The 15176-nt window shown below is 54.4% G+C and overlaps 4 protein-coding genes across 4 annotated transcripts in view; 1 reads left to right on the forward strand and 3 right to left on the reverse strand.

Annotated features, from left to right (window-relative positions):
- Window positions 1–456, reverse strand: part of PTSG_12303 (uncharacterized protein) — a gene marked incomplete at its 3' end in the record, with an annotated part of 7709 nt that extends 7253 nt beyond the window's left edge. The window contains exon 1 of the mRNA XM_004993885.1: window positions 221–456. Within this exon, the coding sequence (XP_004993942.1) occupies window positions 221–407 (187 nt within the window). The 5' untranslated portion in view covers window positions 408–456. The remainder of the gene's footprint in view (window positions 1–220) is intronic.
- A 21-nt stretch (window positions 457–477) lies between these two features.
- PTSG_05375 (uncharacterized protein) lies at window positions 478–7996 on the forward strand. The gene is made up of 21 exons (XM_004993886.1): window positions 478–686; window positions 1014–1202; window positions 1463–1600; window positions 1787–1873; window positions 2058–2120; window positions 2309–2380; window positions 2538–2621; window positions 2757–2821; window positions 3129–3244; window positions 3467–3659; window positions 3893–3951; window positions 4142–4443; window positions 4765–4891; window positions 5053–5161; window positions 5346–5468; window positions 5651–5716; window positions 5975–6101; window positions 6323–6457; window positions 6603–6698; window positions 6871–6972; window positions 7330–7996. Exons 1-21 carry the CDS (start codon window positions 648–650, stop codon window positions 7786–7788), a joined length of 2751 nt encoding a protein of 916 aa, XP_004993943.1. The 5' UTR covers window positions 478–647; the 3' UTR covers window positions 7789–7996.
- Window positions 7894–12844, reverse strand: PTSG_12304 (uncharacterized protein). Its single transcript, XM_004993887.1, has 14 exons — window positions 12460–12844; window positions 11951–12231; window positions 11651–11739; window positions 11398–11461; window positions 11211–11261; window positions 11028–11078; window positions 10690–10815; window positions 10243–10444; window positions 9574–10060; window positions 9202–9307; window positions 8874–8981; window positions 8551–8637; window positions 8347–8399; window positions 7894–8205 (listed from the first exon to the last, which is right to left on the reverse strand). Exons 1-14 carry the CDS (start codon window positions 12551–12553, stop codon window positions 8151–8153), a joined length of 1854 nt encoding a protein of 617 aa, XP_004993944.1. The 5' UTR covers window positions 12554–12844; the 3' UTR covers window positions 7894–8150.
- Window positions 12782–14926, reverse strand: PTSG_12305 (NADH dehydrogenase iron-sulfur protein 3). The gene is made up of 7 exons (XM_004993888.1): window positions 14761–14926; window positions 14371–14471; window positions 14083–14232; window positions 13803–13928; window positions 13480–13572; window positions 13261–13344; window positions 12782–13000 (listed from the first exon to the last, which is right to left on the reverse strand). Exons 1-7 carry the CDS (start codon window positions 14867–14869, stop codon window positions 12923–12925), a joined length of 741 nt encoding a protein of 246 aa, XP_004993945.1. The 5' UTR covers window positions 14870–14926; the 3' UTR covers window positions 12782–12922.
- Window positions 14927–15176: the final 250 nt, after the last annotated feature.

A 15176-nucleotide genomic window follows, 5' to 3' on the forward strand; every position in this document is an offset into this window, starting at 1 on the left:
ACACACACACACACACACACACACACACACACACACACACACACACACACACACACACACCGGTTGGGAGGCACAGGAACACGTCCTTTCGATCTGGTGTGTGCGACATGGCCACAAGAAGCAATGTTAGTTCACCACTGACGCATCCGTGCACACACTCATGCACACACACACTCACACACACACATACGCACACACACACACACACACACACACACACCTTGCACGAGGCACTTGACCGCCTTTTCTTGGTGCAGTCCCCTGAAGCTGTCAAACCCAAACACGCTCTTCATGCTTGCCTTCACGGCGTCCAGCCTCGGCTCAACCCCAGCCGCCCATGTCACCGCTGTCCCCATCTGCACACTGCCACTGCCATCACCACCATCACTGCTGCGGTGTGTCATCATCGCTGTTGCCGCCAAAACGCAATCACACCAAGCGAAAAACGGTCATTCGAAACCGAGGAATTATTGATCCCTTCCTTCCAGTTGTTTTCCTGAGTGTCCTGTGCCCAAGGAAAGGAAGGAAGCCATCACAGCATCACACAAGCATTGCTTCTTGCTCGCAAGCGCAACCACACGCACGCACGATCATCAGCAGTGCAAAGCCTGCAAGCTTCATTTTGTGATCAGACCATCATCATCATCATGCCCTCCCGCGTGCTGAACCGACGAAGACGTCGCCAGGTTGGACACAGGGAAAGGCTGCCTGCTCCCTTGCTCCGTCGTTGCTCTCTTGCTCCCTCGTTGCGCTCTTGCCTTCTCTTCTCTCCTGGTTGCTGGCGTGTCAGGGGCCAAGGGGCGGAGCATGCACACTTTTCTCTGCTTGGTCTCTCTTCTTCCCCAACCTCCGTGTCTCCATGACTGTGGTTGGCTGGTGCTTGCAAGCAAGCAAGCAAGCAACCAGCACCAACAACAACAACAACAACAACAACAACAACAACAACACAGCTCACAACGCATGTTGCCTTCCTTGCTCCTTTGCCCTTGCGCTCGTTCGTTGTGTGACCTCAGCTGCACGAGTGCGTGGAGGCAGGGGATGCGACTCGGTTAGGGCGGCTGCTGCGCTGGCCGGCGAGGCAGCGCATCATGCGCGAGAAAGCATTTGCACGAAAGCTCATGCACATCGCCTGTTGCCGCCCTTGGGACGCGCACACACCACAAGCCTGTCTCTCTCGCAACCTTCCCTTGGAAGAGCTCCTGGTGAGGTGTTTGTTTATGTCTGTCTGTCGGTCTGTGTGTGTGTCTGTGCGTGTGTGTCTGTGTGTCTGTGTCTGTGTGTGTCTGTGTGTCTGTGTGTCTGTGTGTCTGTGTCTGTGTGTGTGTGTGTGTGTCTGTGTGTGTGTGTCTGTGTGTTAATTCTCCAATAGAAGCCCCCTCACAATCTACCTGCTGCCGGTGACACGCTCGCTGACTGCGTGCCGCACCCTGCCTTGTCCACACGGCTTGATCACGACCTTCAGAAGAGCGGTGTGGACGTGAACATCGAGGATGACGAAGGCAACACGCCCTTGTTCATCACGTGCTCCCAGCCACACGCTCTCTCCTCAACCTGTGCTCTCATCGCAGCTGGTGCCAACATCAACCATCACAACGCCGCCGTGAGTACCGCGTGTTTTGTGCGTGCGTGCATGCGTGCGTGTGTATCTGTATGTGTGTGTGTGTGTGCGTGTGTATCTGTATGTGTGTGTGTCTGTTTGTGTGTATCTCTGTGTGTTTGTGTGTCTTGTTCCCCTCGCCATGATTCAAGGATTCACGGTCTTTGCTCTTGTGTTCTTTACTGGAAGGGTGAGACCCCACTGCACATTGCAGCGTCAAATGGCCTTGTGCATACAACAGAGACGCTGCTCAGCGCTGGCGCCATTACCATTGCGGTACGTGCCACGCTTGCCGCGGCGAAGTTACATTACCTTCCTTTTTTTTTTTTTTTTAACATTCCTTGCGCTGCTCTGCCTCCTCTTTGTGCCCTAACTACGAGGTGGTATCACAACACACACACACACAACAACAACAACAACACACCATATCCTGTGAACCTTCTTCCTCCCTGTGTGACAGACGCTGAGTGGAGACACCCCTTTGATGCTGGCACTGAAAGCACATCACATCATGGTGGCCCAGGTCTGTGCACCAAACCGCCACGTTTCTCGCCTTTGATTGCCGCAACATAAGCTCACACACACACACACACATACACACACTCACGCATACACATTCACGCACAGCACACACACACACACACTCATGCAAACGCTCACTCACTCACTCCCACCCGCATTCGACCACCCTCACGTGCATTTGGAGCGCAGCTGCTGTTGTCGATCGAAGCCGCAATGGGACGGGAGCATTTGGATGCCGTCATAGCTTCACTCCAACACACAGTGAGTTCAAGTCAACTCCTAATTCAGTTCATTGCATGTGCACACAATCGGCACCAGCGACTCGCCCCTCGACTTCAAACCTCACGGCCACACATTGCTCATGCTTGCATGCACGCGCGTGCTCACTACCAATTGCTTGCTGCGTGCTCTCCACCAGCTTGGCATGTCACCTGAAGTGCGCATTCTACTGTCGAGCGTCAAGGCGAACCCGATTGCCCTTGGAAGGCCCGCGGAAACCGATGTGCGGCTTTGTGTGAGCGAGAAGCTCGCAAGCACGTTTACCGAATGCTCTACTCGTTGCTTCCTGCAAGAACGTTGACACAAGAATTTATCTCACGTCAACTCCTTCGCCTGCAACATGCATGATCACACACAGCATGTTCCCATTGCAGCGCAACGGCGAGCCATCACCGCCCATCTCTTCAAATCTCGCGGCTTCAGGTTGATTTGTGCCTGTGTATGTGTACATGTGATGATGATGATGATGATGATGATGATGATGATGATGATGATGATGATGATGATGATGATGATGATGATGATGATGATGATGATGATGATGATGATGATGATGATGATGATGATGATGATGATGATGATGATGATGATGTGTACCTGTACATGGCGGCTTTGTTTGTTCTGCTCTGCTACTTCTTTCAATTCAGTGACACTCACCAATTATTCAAACACGACCACCAACACCCACCCCAACACCAACATTAACATCAACACCAACACCAAACTTCAGATATGTGACCGTGTCTCGCAATCCAACGCACCAATGGCCGTTTGTTGTGCGTGGCTGTATCGAAACCGCCTCTCTTCCCACCATCCATCTTCTGCCATCATTCCGCCAAGGCAGAGGTGAGCCAAAATAGCACGTGGTGCACCCGCGCATGTAAAGGCGAGCAGTCCCTCTTTCAGCGACAAATTGCACCAGCAATTGCTTCAGTGCTTCAATTCTCATTCGTGAGCAAAGCGCGTACCCTGACATCTCAAGTCAATGGGCTATGTACACTCCACTAACACCAACAGCCACTCCACTAACACCAACAGCCACTCAACTCGCATGTCATGCCGCTGCAGAACCAGTTGTGGACGGTGACGCCATTCTCGCCGTTGACAGCACCGCTGTGGCTGCGTCAACACACGCTGCCATCGGCACCATCTTGGACGACGCGCCGTCGAAGATTCATCTCCTCATCATGCGACGCCTGCCAGCTGAAGGGGCAGCGGCAATTGCGCCTCTCGTGACAAGCCCAACACCAGACCTGCCAGGGTATTTTGTGGTGTGAAGCCTTCTGCCTTCAGCATGTGTTGGGGTTGCTTTGGTCGTCCTATCATGTGTGTGTGTATTGTGATTTGGGGGGTTTGTTTCTGTGCATAGTTTTGTGATTCGCTGCTCTGTTGCATGCGTGATCGCTTCTCGGCACCACCCAATGTGCACTAACTGTGTTCGTCCGGGTCGCGTTTTCCCACGCCAACAACAACACGTGGTTTGCTTTGGTACAGCACTCTGTTTCACAGCGCCCTGCGAAAGCAGTTTCTCGTCATTGCTCCAAAATCAAACGGTTCGTTGTGCCCTGTGATGCTGTACAAGTCACGACGTCCACGTGTGTGATGTGAATGTCTTCACTCTAATGTCACCACTCGCGGCACTCACAGACTTACCTGCCTCGTCTCTGTCCCATTCCCTCTCAAATGCGCCATGACATGCATACGACCCCGCCCCCTCCTCTCCGTTGCGTGCTCCTTTGACAGTGTTTGAAGGACCTGCGTGGACGCGACGATTGAGTCGGCCTGACGTTTTAGTTGGCAAGGCAGTTGGCATTTCCCACAGTGACTACAAGCGCATTGTTGCAAATGGACTGTGCATTGAGCTGCCAAATCCGTGCAAGAGCGACATCGCCAGCGAAGGCAGCATTGGCCACACCACCGATTACAACAGCACGACACATGGCAAGCGCAGTGGCAGACAACAGCCAAGTGCAGCTCGCGCGAGCAACACCACGGCTGCCGACTCTTTGGATTCGTGGGAGCACTCGCCCTGTGCCACGCTACTGGTGAGCGAGTGACAGGTGCCTTGCTGACTGCAGATGCGCAGAGTTGCTGTTTGTGTGTGTGTGTTGGGTGGGGTACACAGTAGCGTGCACGGGTATGGAACGTGCAAGAGTGTGCAAGTTTTGTTTGCCTGCAAGCATGTAGCGCTGTCATGTCCTTCATACACGCACACACAAGCGCATTCACACAGACACAGATACAGACACAGACACACACACATACACACACACACGCACACACACAAGAGTTATTTTTTTCTGTTGTCCATCTTCCCCTCTGGCCTCTGATCCTTCCTCGACTTCTGACCTCTGTGTCATCACCAGCCTGCAGCCACCATCAACCGCTTGGGGGAGATTGGTGTGACGCGAACACGTGCGTTGCTTGAGCTGCGCATACAGCAGCTGCAACGCGCCATTCATCGCATCCAACACCACGAAGCAACAGCACAACGTAGGCTGTGTTTTGTGTGTGTGTGTGTGCGTGGGTTTATATGTGCACGCACATGCATGTGTGTGTGTGCTGACGCAGTTTAATCGAAACGCACACTGAGAAACCAACGTTTTACCCTCATCCTCGGACCTACTTGTTGCCAAACACACAATCGCACACAGGCCAGTTTGAGTGGCTGCGACGGCAGCCAGACCCACAGCCGAGCTGTGATGCTGGGAAACGCTTCGCCGATCTCAACCGCTATGAGGACGTCCTTCCTTTCGATCACACGTGCGTGGGTGTTAGTTTTATGTATGCAATCGTTCGTGCTTGTGCTCAATCATGTTGTGGGGTGTGTCTGTGTGTGTCTGCGTGTGTGTGTGTGTGTGTATGTGTGTGTGTGTGCTTGAGTGCATGGAAAGTGCACAGTTGCTCACGATTGATTGTTACGATACCTTCCCTTCCTTCCATGCAGGCGTGTTGTGTTGGACGTGGATGAGGATGGATACATCAACGCAAGCGGCATCCGTGATGTCGACAAGCACGTGCGGTGGATTGCAACGCAAGCACCGATCCCGCAGTCCTTTGACAGATTCTGGTGGGGTTGTTTCCTGCAGCTTGCAGAGTTTCACTGACACGATTATCGTCATGCATCTGCCATGTTGCTTGCAAGCAAGAAGCCACGGGAAGGTGCAACTTGGTTGTTGGCTGACTGGTGCAAGTCTCCTCTATCATGCTCACATTCGCCTGCTTGCTTGCCTGCATCTGGATTCGCTTTAGGGTGATGGTGTGGCATGAACGTGTTGCCGTCATTGTCATGCTCACAGACCTCACTGAGGGCGGCAGGTAACACTGACACTCGGATGCACATGGTTTCATGCTCGATGCCATACGTGTGGCCTATGTCTGCTGTTTGCAGCACTGGCACTGATGGTGGTGGTTGTTGATTACAAAGCCCTCCCCGCAACACATAGGTGTTCAAATACGTCAATCCTCACCATTCTACACTCTGATGCCCCTTTTCTGGAAACTTACATTCACCCCCCCCCCCGGGGGCCTCTCACTTTCACCTTGCCTATTCCTTCGCGATACACGCTGCGCCAGGGTGAAGTGCGATCGGTATTGGCCTGGGGAGGAGCACTGGCTCGTCGTGTCGCACCTCAGCGTCAAGCTGGAGGCGGAGACAAGTCTGAGCGACCGCATCGTCGACAGGCACTTCGTAGTCCACAACGTATGTGCAGTGGTTTGTATGCGTGTGCGTGTTTGTACGTGTGCATGCAAATGTGTGTGTGTCTGTGTGTGTGTGTGTGTGTGTGTGTGTGTGTGTGTGTGTGTGTGTGTGTGTGTGTGTGTGTGTGTGTGTGTGCGTGCCCAATGGGGGTGTCGTTACTCTCTTGCTCTTGCACACACCTCATTTGCTTTCGCCTCCCAACATTTTGTTGTGTTCATCAGTGCATCACAGGAGAGATGCGCGTCGTGCATCAGCTGTTGTTCCGCCGCTGGTTTGATTTCACGGCACCCGAAGGAGCGATGGATGTCATTCGCCTCCGCGCCTTTGTGCAGAAACTTAACCCGCCAATTCCACAGGTGTGCTTGCATGCATGCATATTGCGCATGTTCCTGTCTCTCTCTCTCTCTCTCTCTCTCGTCTCTGTGTTGCACTTGCACAAATCGGACCACTCACTCACATACACCTCAACGCCCGCCACTGCGCAATCACACCAACCAACAGTGCACATCACCACGGCCGGTTGTCGTGCATTGCAGTGCTGGAGTTGGACGGACGGGCACCTTTATCGCCATCGATTACATCCTCTCCGCCACCGAGGTGTGCATGTATGTCTGTGTCTGTGTCTGTGTCTGTGTCTGTGACTGACCCCATTGGTTGGTGTGCAGAACATGAAGCTCACACTTTCGTGGTCATATTGCCAGCCTCTCTTCTCATCTCACATGCAACATGCGAATGGCACCGTTGGTTAACCCGCTAATCGCTCTCACAGGAACGGCTGTGCGTGCCGCGCGCTGTTGAGGCGTTGGACGCGGAGACAAACGTTGCGCACGTGGTGGCCACGCTTCGCCGTGATCGCATGAAGATGGTTAAGGTGCGTATGGTGTGCGTGTAAGTGTGTGTGTAAGTGTGTGTGTGTGTGTGCATGTGTATTTGTGTGTGTGCATGAATGCGCATGTGTATGTGTGTGTGTGCATGTGCATGTGCATGTGTATTTGTGTGTGTGTGTGTGTGTGCATGTGCATGTGTATGTGTGCGTGTGTATAATCGCTGCACATGTAGCTATGAGATGAACGTCGCTAGATTGCTCGATGGTGTAGTACTTGCCGTGCTTGCGAGCAAAGCCATTTGCTTCTCTTGTGAGCGGCACCTTGCGACTAACCACCACATTGCACTCGCCAACAACCTTGTTTCTTGTTGCTGTTTCCTCCCTTGCTTTGCTTCGCCACAGACGGAGAGCCAGTATGCGTTCATCTTTGCCGCCGTGCGAGCTGCGCTGAGCCGCGTTGAGAGCACAATGCGCGCACATGTCGAGCAGATGCAGCCTGTCACCTCGCCACGCGACCGCATCCACCAGCACACTATGCAGCAGCTGGCACAGCGGCTACGCGACGCACAGGGCGTCAACACACAACAGCGCAGAGCGAACAAGAAGCAAGAGGAAGAAGAGCAGAAGCGCGCACAGCAGCTGTACGCAAGATACACGCGCTTGACGTCGTCCTTGCGATCGCCATCACCAACATCGGCAACATCGGCAACATCGGCAACATCGCCCACATCGCTCAAGCGATCCACAGCCGCAGTGTTTGCGCTGTCACCGCAACCATCAGCATCATCAGCAACATCGTCCATGATTGTGTCGCCACGTCTTGCACTGCCAGTTCCGGCCCGCCGCACCCCACACCCGTGACGCGTTCAGTCGCAACTTGGGTTGTGGAGAGGAAGGGGTGGGGGAAGGGGCTGGTGTGCTTTTTACTCTGTACATGTGGTGGTGTGCATGTCTGTGCAATGTGCGTAGACCGTTGTGTATTTATGTGTGTGCAGACCGTTGTGTATTTATGTGTGCATTGGACACTTGACACGGTACAGTACAATGGCACGCACGCAAGGAAGCGAAACCATCATGTCACAGTGTGCACGTGTAGTTGCGTGGCAACCGATCGTTTACTGTCAGGAAGAAGTGCAAGAAACGGTTCGTTTGCTTTGATGCGGTGACTTGGCGAACTGGAAGCGAGGGGGTTGGGGTTGGGGAGTCAACTCCAACACACGCAATTACAACACGCTTTCATACAAGCGCAATCCTAGAAGCGCATTCATCATTTGTTGCCTACAGGTGTGTATGTGCGTGTGTGTGTGTGAGTGTGTGTGTGCGAGTGTGTGCGTATGTGCGTGTGTGTGAGTGCGTGAGTGTGTGTGTGTGTGTGTGAGTGCAGCAGGAAAGGTTGAAGCATGGTCTGGGGTCTCACACCTGTGCGTTGCCAGCTTGAGGAAGGCCTTCTTGGCGCTGACTTTAACCAGACCCTGATACGATGTGATTGGAAAAAACATGTGAGCGGAGAAAACATGCGCAGAGAGGCAGGCAGGCAGAACAGGCAGACACACACACACACACACACACACACACACACACACACACACACACACACACACACACACACACACACACACACACCAAGTTGATGTATCGAAGATAGACGTAACAATCACAGACGGACGCAATGCGATCGCGAACTGTTTCGCACACGTCCAACCAATCCGTCTGCAGCCATCACATGGAACATAAGAGAATGCGTGTGTGTGTGTGATGGTGTGTGTGTGTGTGATGGTGTGTGTGTGTATGATGGTCATTCTCATCATGAAGGAAACACAGCATGCGTGCGTACCACACCAACACCACACGCAAGCGACAGCACCAAGGGCAGCAAGCGAACTGCAACAATGCAAACACACACACTCATTCACAACACGCACGCACACACACACACACACGCATACCTTCTGTCCAAGCCGGATGCGGTGTGTTGGTGGCTTGTGGCCGGTGAGGGAGCACGCGCGCCCGTCGTCAACGCTATTTCCAAGACGCTCAATCACAAGCGAGTTCTCCTGCGGATGCATCACACGAGCAACACGCGTGGAGCGGAGGGTGGTCGAAGCATGGGAAAAAGAGTAAATGGGGCTTGTGAGCTGGTGGTTGGCGGAGGAACAGCCTCAACACAACCAACACAGTCTCGCTTCGTGTGTGTGTGTGTGTGTGTGCGTGCGTGTATATGTGTGCCCATCTTGATACACTCACATGCACACACACAGACACACAGACACACACCTTGATTGCGTCAATAATGTCCTGGCGGCGGATTGGGGAGGAGGGGGAGCAGACGTCCAGCGTCCGCTTCATCTCGCCCTCCTCCAGCGACGAAATAAACGATGCGCTGAACACGACGTAATGCACAATGCAGTGAGCTCTCAGCACGACAACATCGCACGCACGCACCCACACACCCACACACCCACACACCCACACACCAACACACCTACCAACCTACCCACCTACCCACCTACCCACCTACCCACCTACCCACACACACACACACACACACACACACACACACACACACACACACACACAACACACACACACACACACACACCTACCCACACACACACACAAACAAACAAACAATCATAGATCACCGACCTGAGGTCTGGGCTCTGGTACCAGGCCGTGAACTCCTCCAGCAGCCGCGGGTCAACAATCTCGCCATCATCATCGTCATCATCACCACCACCGCCACGACCGCCACTGTGGCCAGTCCCACCACTGCTTCTCGTCGCAGCCGCGTCGTCCTGGCTCGCGGTGCTGTGTGCGCGACTTAATTCAGTGCGACTGGCTGTGCTGCTGGTGCGTGTGCTCACGTGCGTGCCGTCACCGCCATCGCCGCAATCGTCGCCCTGCTCACTTTGCGTGCTGAGCGACCGCTGCTTGCTCTTCTTCACATCACCACCACCGCTGCTGGTACCACCACCACCTGCGTCGCCCTGTGTTGGCTGCAGCAGCGGCGGCGGGAGGGTGACGGCAGACTGCGCTGACGGCGTTGGTGACGGTGCATTTGCCTTTGATGCCGTCTTGAGATGGGATGTACTGTTTTGGCGCCGGAAGAAATGCCGCCGAAACCCGCGTCCACCTTTGGCAGTCGTCAACAGCAAGGAGAGGGTGGGAGGAAGCAATATGGTGAGGTGGTGTGCGATGGCGTGAAGAGGGTGTGTACGATGGCGCGTGTGATGGCGTGTGATGCACATGCACACACGCACACATGCGCGCACACACGCACACGCACGCATACACACATATGCACATGTGACTCACTCTGCCTTCGGCCCCTCGGTGGTGATGACGACAGCTGCCTGTCCTCCTCCTTTCCTTGTTGTTGCTGTTGCTGCTGCTGCATTTGTGACGCTGTGCGTGTTCGACTGCCTGGTCTGCTGACTTGCTTCGGCTGTGCTGATTGCAGTTGGTCGCGCTGATGCTCCACAATCGTCTTCAACGCAGACACCTCAGCAGTCAACATCTATGTTGGGGTCAAAGGGCGGTCACATTGGTGTTTGTTGGTCGTGAGTGATGGGTGTGAGTGTGTAATGCTAGCAACGTCGGGGCAACAAAGTCATACACTTGCAGAACTGTGAAATGGGGGTAGTCTTCATTTACACACACACACACACACACACACACACACACACACACACACACACACACACACACACACACACACACACACACACGTGCGCTCCCAGCCAAACCTGTTCGCTCACGCACCTCGACCTTTGACGCGGCCTCAATGTGTCGCTTCTCAGCCCTGACTGCCTCCTCTTTTGCCGTGCGAACCATCTTGTGTGCTTCCTCAAACAGCGATTCTGTCAGGTCGTCCATCTCCCGCGTCAGCTGAAGTTAAAAGGGGAGGGGGAATTGCCGAGGTTGCGCACATGCAATGTGGAGTGATGTAACGTGAAGTGGGGCGATGCGCAAACAGCAGCAGGGCACGCGCGATTTCAACATATGCACACACACACACATACACACACATACACACGCGCGCGCGCACACACACATACACGCACACACACACATACACGCACACACAAATGTGCTATTACCTGCTCCTTGTATTGCGCGAGAGAGTCGCATTCCTCAGCTTTCGCCACCAGCTGCCAGACGTTGGGGGGGGGGAAGCGAATGAGAAGTGCCGCATAAGCGCCAGTGAGGTGTACGAACGCACAACACACAGACAGACACACACAGACACACAGACAGACACACACAGAGATATATGTGCGCACCTTATCTTTGACGAGTCTGTACTCCTTTTCTAACCTCCAATATGCCAATGCCTGTGCGACCACACATCGTCCCAAGCATGAGCTCATGCATGACCCAGTCCAGAACAACTGCGTAACTTTGTTCAACCACACGTACACACGCACTCAACACACACACACACACACACACACACTCGCTCAAACACACTTTGTTGTGGTCCTTTGAAGCTTGTCGGCGCGCACGCGCCAGAAGCCATGTGTCAGAATTGGACCTGCAATGACATCACACATGCAGAGCAAGCAAGGCGCGGGCAGCCAAGCAAAGAAAGCAACGAGTCAGCGTTGGCAGGTGTGATGTGATGAGTAGCTTTTGGTTGTTGTTGTTGTTGTTGTGGAAGGCGTTGGCTTTCAGCACACGTTTCTGTACGCCTCATTCATCCATTCCCCGCCGCTTGCATTACCGCTCGCGAGCGGCGATGTGCACATCATCTGGACTGCGATGCACAGCAGGCTGCTGCAGCTCCGCTATGACAGCTTTTGCATCGTCGTCCTGAGACCGTCCCACCAGCACCCAAAGACAGCAAGCGCAAGCATGCGAATGCACACAGTAGGCACGTGGTGAGTGTGAGCTGTGCCACATAGCGCAAGCAAGCTGCGAGGGACTGGAATCCAAACCAAGCCAACTCAAGTACAGCGTGTCCTTTGGCTGGCTGCTGGGCCATGAGCGCCATCGCCTGGAATGCAACCTCGTGGCCACTCACCGTCGTGTGGTCATCAACAACCTCTGGGATTGGGGTTGTGACGCGGATCTGTGGTGGTGGTGCCGAAGCGTCCTTGAGCGATGAGCCTTGTCCCTTACCCTTGCCCTTGACCTTGCTGTGACCCTTCTTCTCGTTCTTCTTGTTGTTGGGGGAGGTTGTGTCGGTGCCGCCGCTGCCACTTCGTGCATCCTCGAACATCATGGGTGGCAGGGACGTGTTGGTCCAGGACACGCTGCGGGTGTGACGCGACGCCCTGCTTGTCTTTGTCAGGCGTGTGATGGCTGCACACAACATCACACAACATCACATTGGGATCGCATTGCATCACCGTGAGACGGCATAACAGGGGACGAGCGCAGCGTGGATGTGGATGGCTCCAGGTTGAAGGAGGCAGAGAGAGAGGGGGGGGGAGAGAGAGGCACACACACACACACACAAGCACACACAGGCACAGGCACACACAGGCACACACAGGCACAGGCACACACGCAGACGCGCATGCAACACACCTGCGACCTCGTCGCTGTTGTCACCCTGTTGATGTTGTTGTGCTTTGCGATTGGCGGCTGTTTCCGCAGTCGCAGCGCGTGTGTGCTGGCTCATCCTCGCCTCTACACCTATACCTACGCCTCCTCTTCAATGGTGGGATCCAAGCAGCTGTTTGCCTTGACGAGCGTGTGAGTGGGTCATGCGCCTGTTCCCCCTCACCAAGTCAACCTCGCACAACGCACGCACCTCGCTCCCATCAAGCAGCAACACAACACGACTTCCTTCTTCCTCTTCAACCCACCGCACAAAAACGAAAACAAAAACAAACACCGCGGTGGATAGTACGTGCATTGTCTTTAATCGTCTGTGCGAATCGTACATCAGTGCGCAGTTAGGCGCACACAGCCAGTCCATCCAGTCTCACCTCCTCAGCTCTCCCTCTCCTCCACCTCCACCACCATCATCGCTGGCGTGTGGTGTTTGTTAGACCTCAGCCGGCATCTTGGTGCCGCCAGAAGGCAGCTGCTCCCACGGGCTCTCAAAGTCAAACTTGCGGAACTCCTGCGCATCGAGAGCACGAGGCAGGAAGGGCAGAAGGAAAAAGAAAAGGAAGGCAAAGGAAGCAAGGTGGAACACAGTGGACGTGTTTGGTGAGCAGGGGTGTTTGGTGAGCAGAGGTGCACGCATCGTGTGCGACACGGGGGAGTACAGAGAGAAGACGCCAACCGCAACAGCAGCCGTATTCGAGCCAGGCAGCCAGCCAACATGTGACAGTGAACAACCAAAACTAAACCAAAGCAACACAAGCAAAACAAGCGCACCTGCGCCAGCTCGACGGGCTCGCAGACAACGCGCTTGACGTCCTCGTCGTAGCGGACCTCCACAAAGCCGCTCAGCGGGAAGTCCTGACGGTGGTGAGCAGAAGCAGATATGTGGCAGCGGTTGGGACAACACGTGAGGCAGGACGGTAGCGCCATCATCGTTGTCGTCATTCGCACTCAGTGAAAGCGAGCAAAGTGGCATCACACACGCATGCTCACCTTGCGGAGGGGGTGGCCCTCAAAGCCGTAGTCTGTGAGGATGCGACGGAGGTCTGGGTGGCCAAGGAAGTACACACCATACATGTCCCAAATCTGCACCAGCAATTGGCCACAGCAAATGTGTATGTGAGTGAGTGAGTGTGTGCAGTGGGTGAGGAGACAAAGGAGCCAGCAGTGACGATTTCGTGCCAAACAAGCATAGTTGCGTGCCCAACTTTGTTGTGCGTCAAGGGTGGTTGCAACCCTCGGTTCTTTCACTATTCTCTCAGTACAACGCGTGCTTAAATGTTCTCTCAAGACCACTCGCGTGAGTGTTGACATACCTCGCGCTCATACCAGTTGGCCGCGTTGAAGACAGAGCAGGCGCTGTCGACTGCGGACAGCTCGTCTGTGTATGTTCGCACGCGCACGCGGAGGTTGTGACGCAGGGAGAGAAGGTTGTACACAATCTGCAGGCACGGTAACGTCAACAGAGAAGCGACGTGTGTGTGCGTGTGTGTGTGTGTGCAGGAGTATGAGGTGAGTTAACAGGAGGACTGAGTTGCTTGGTGCTTGGAAGAGACACACGGACACACGTAAACACACACACACACACACATATACCTCGAAGCGGTTTGCACGCTTGGGAATGTCCACGCCGCACTGGTCGGCGAGGACCTTGAACTGGCACAAGGTGTTGTCTCTGAGGAAGGTCAGCACGGGAAGGACAGAGGCCGGCGCAATGAACAGCTCGAGCTCATCGCATGCAGACACCTTGCAAGAAGCAACACAACGCGGGAGGAAACACAAGCACACGCATGTGGGTGAGGCTGTGGAAATACGCATGCAAACAGCAGATGCACACAAGCACACATGTGAACAACAGAGGCACACATGCACACAGCTGCACACCTGTGCGACTTGAATGTACTTGGGGAGTGCACTGGCAATAAACTGGCCAAGCTCCTCCAGCTTCTGGCGTTCCTCTGTCATTGGCGGCTCCATCATCACCGCTGTGGGTTGAGCACGTCACGCTTGGTCAGTCAGCACAGTTGCCTTGCATATGGTTCAAGCGAGAAAAAGAGAGACAGAAGGGGGAAGAGAGGGAGAGGGGGGAGAGAGAAGGAGAGAGAGAGAGAGAGAGAGAGAGAGAGAGAGAGAGAGAGAGAGAGAGAGAGAGAGAGAGAGAGAGAGAGAGAGAGAGAGAGAGAGAGAGAGAGAAAGAAGGAGAAGGAGAGAGAAAGAAGGAGAGAGAGAGACTGCCAACACAAATACGCGCGCTCACACACACACACACTGTACCGGGCGTTTGTTGCTCGTCGGATGCGCGTGAAGAATGGGACAGGCTGCGACGGGACGCCGCGGTCACTGCCGCTGTTGCTGCTGGAAGGACACGTGCAGCCGACACCATGGACCTTCTTGCCGTTGCAGCAGCAACATGCGACCGGCACGCCACCGCCAACCCTGGTCAGATGGATGGATGGATGGATGGATGGATGGATGATGGTGATGATGATGACAATAGCTGGTGCAACTCGGAACACTTGTGGCAACATGGGAGACCAGAGTGCTGCACGCACACAAACACACACACCCACACACACAGATGCACACCCACACCCACACACCCACACACACACACATACGCCCACATCCCCACACACACACACACACACACACACACACACACACACTCCACCCCACACACACACACACAC

This window comes from Salpingoeca rosetta (assembly GCF_000188695.1).
Source record: "Salpingoeca rosetta unplaced genomic scaffold supercont1.12, whole genome shotgun sequence".
Lineage (NCBI taxonomy): Eukaryota > Choanoflagellata > Craspedida > Salpingoecidae > Salpingoeca > Salpingoeca rosetta.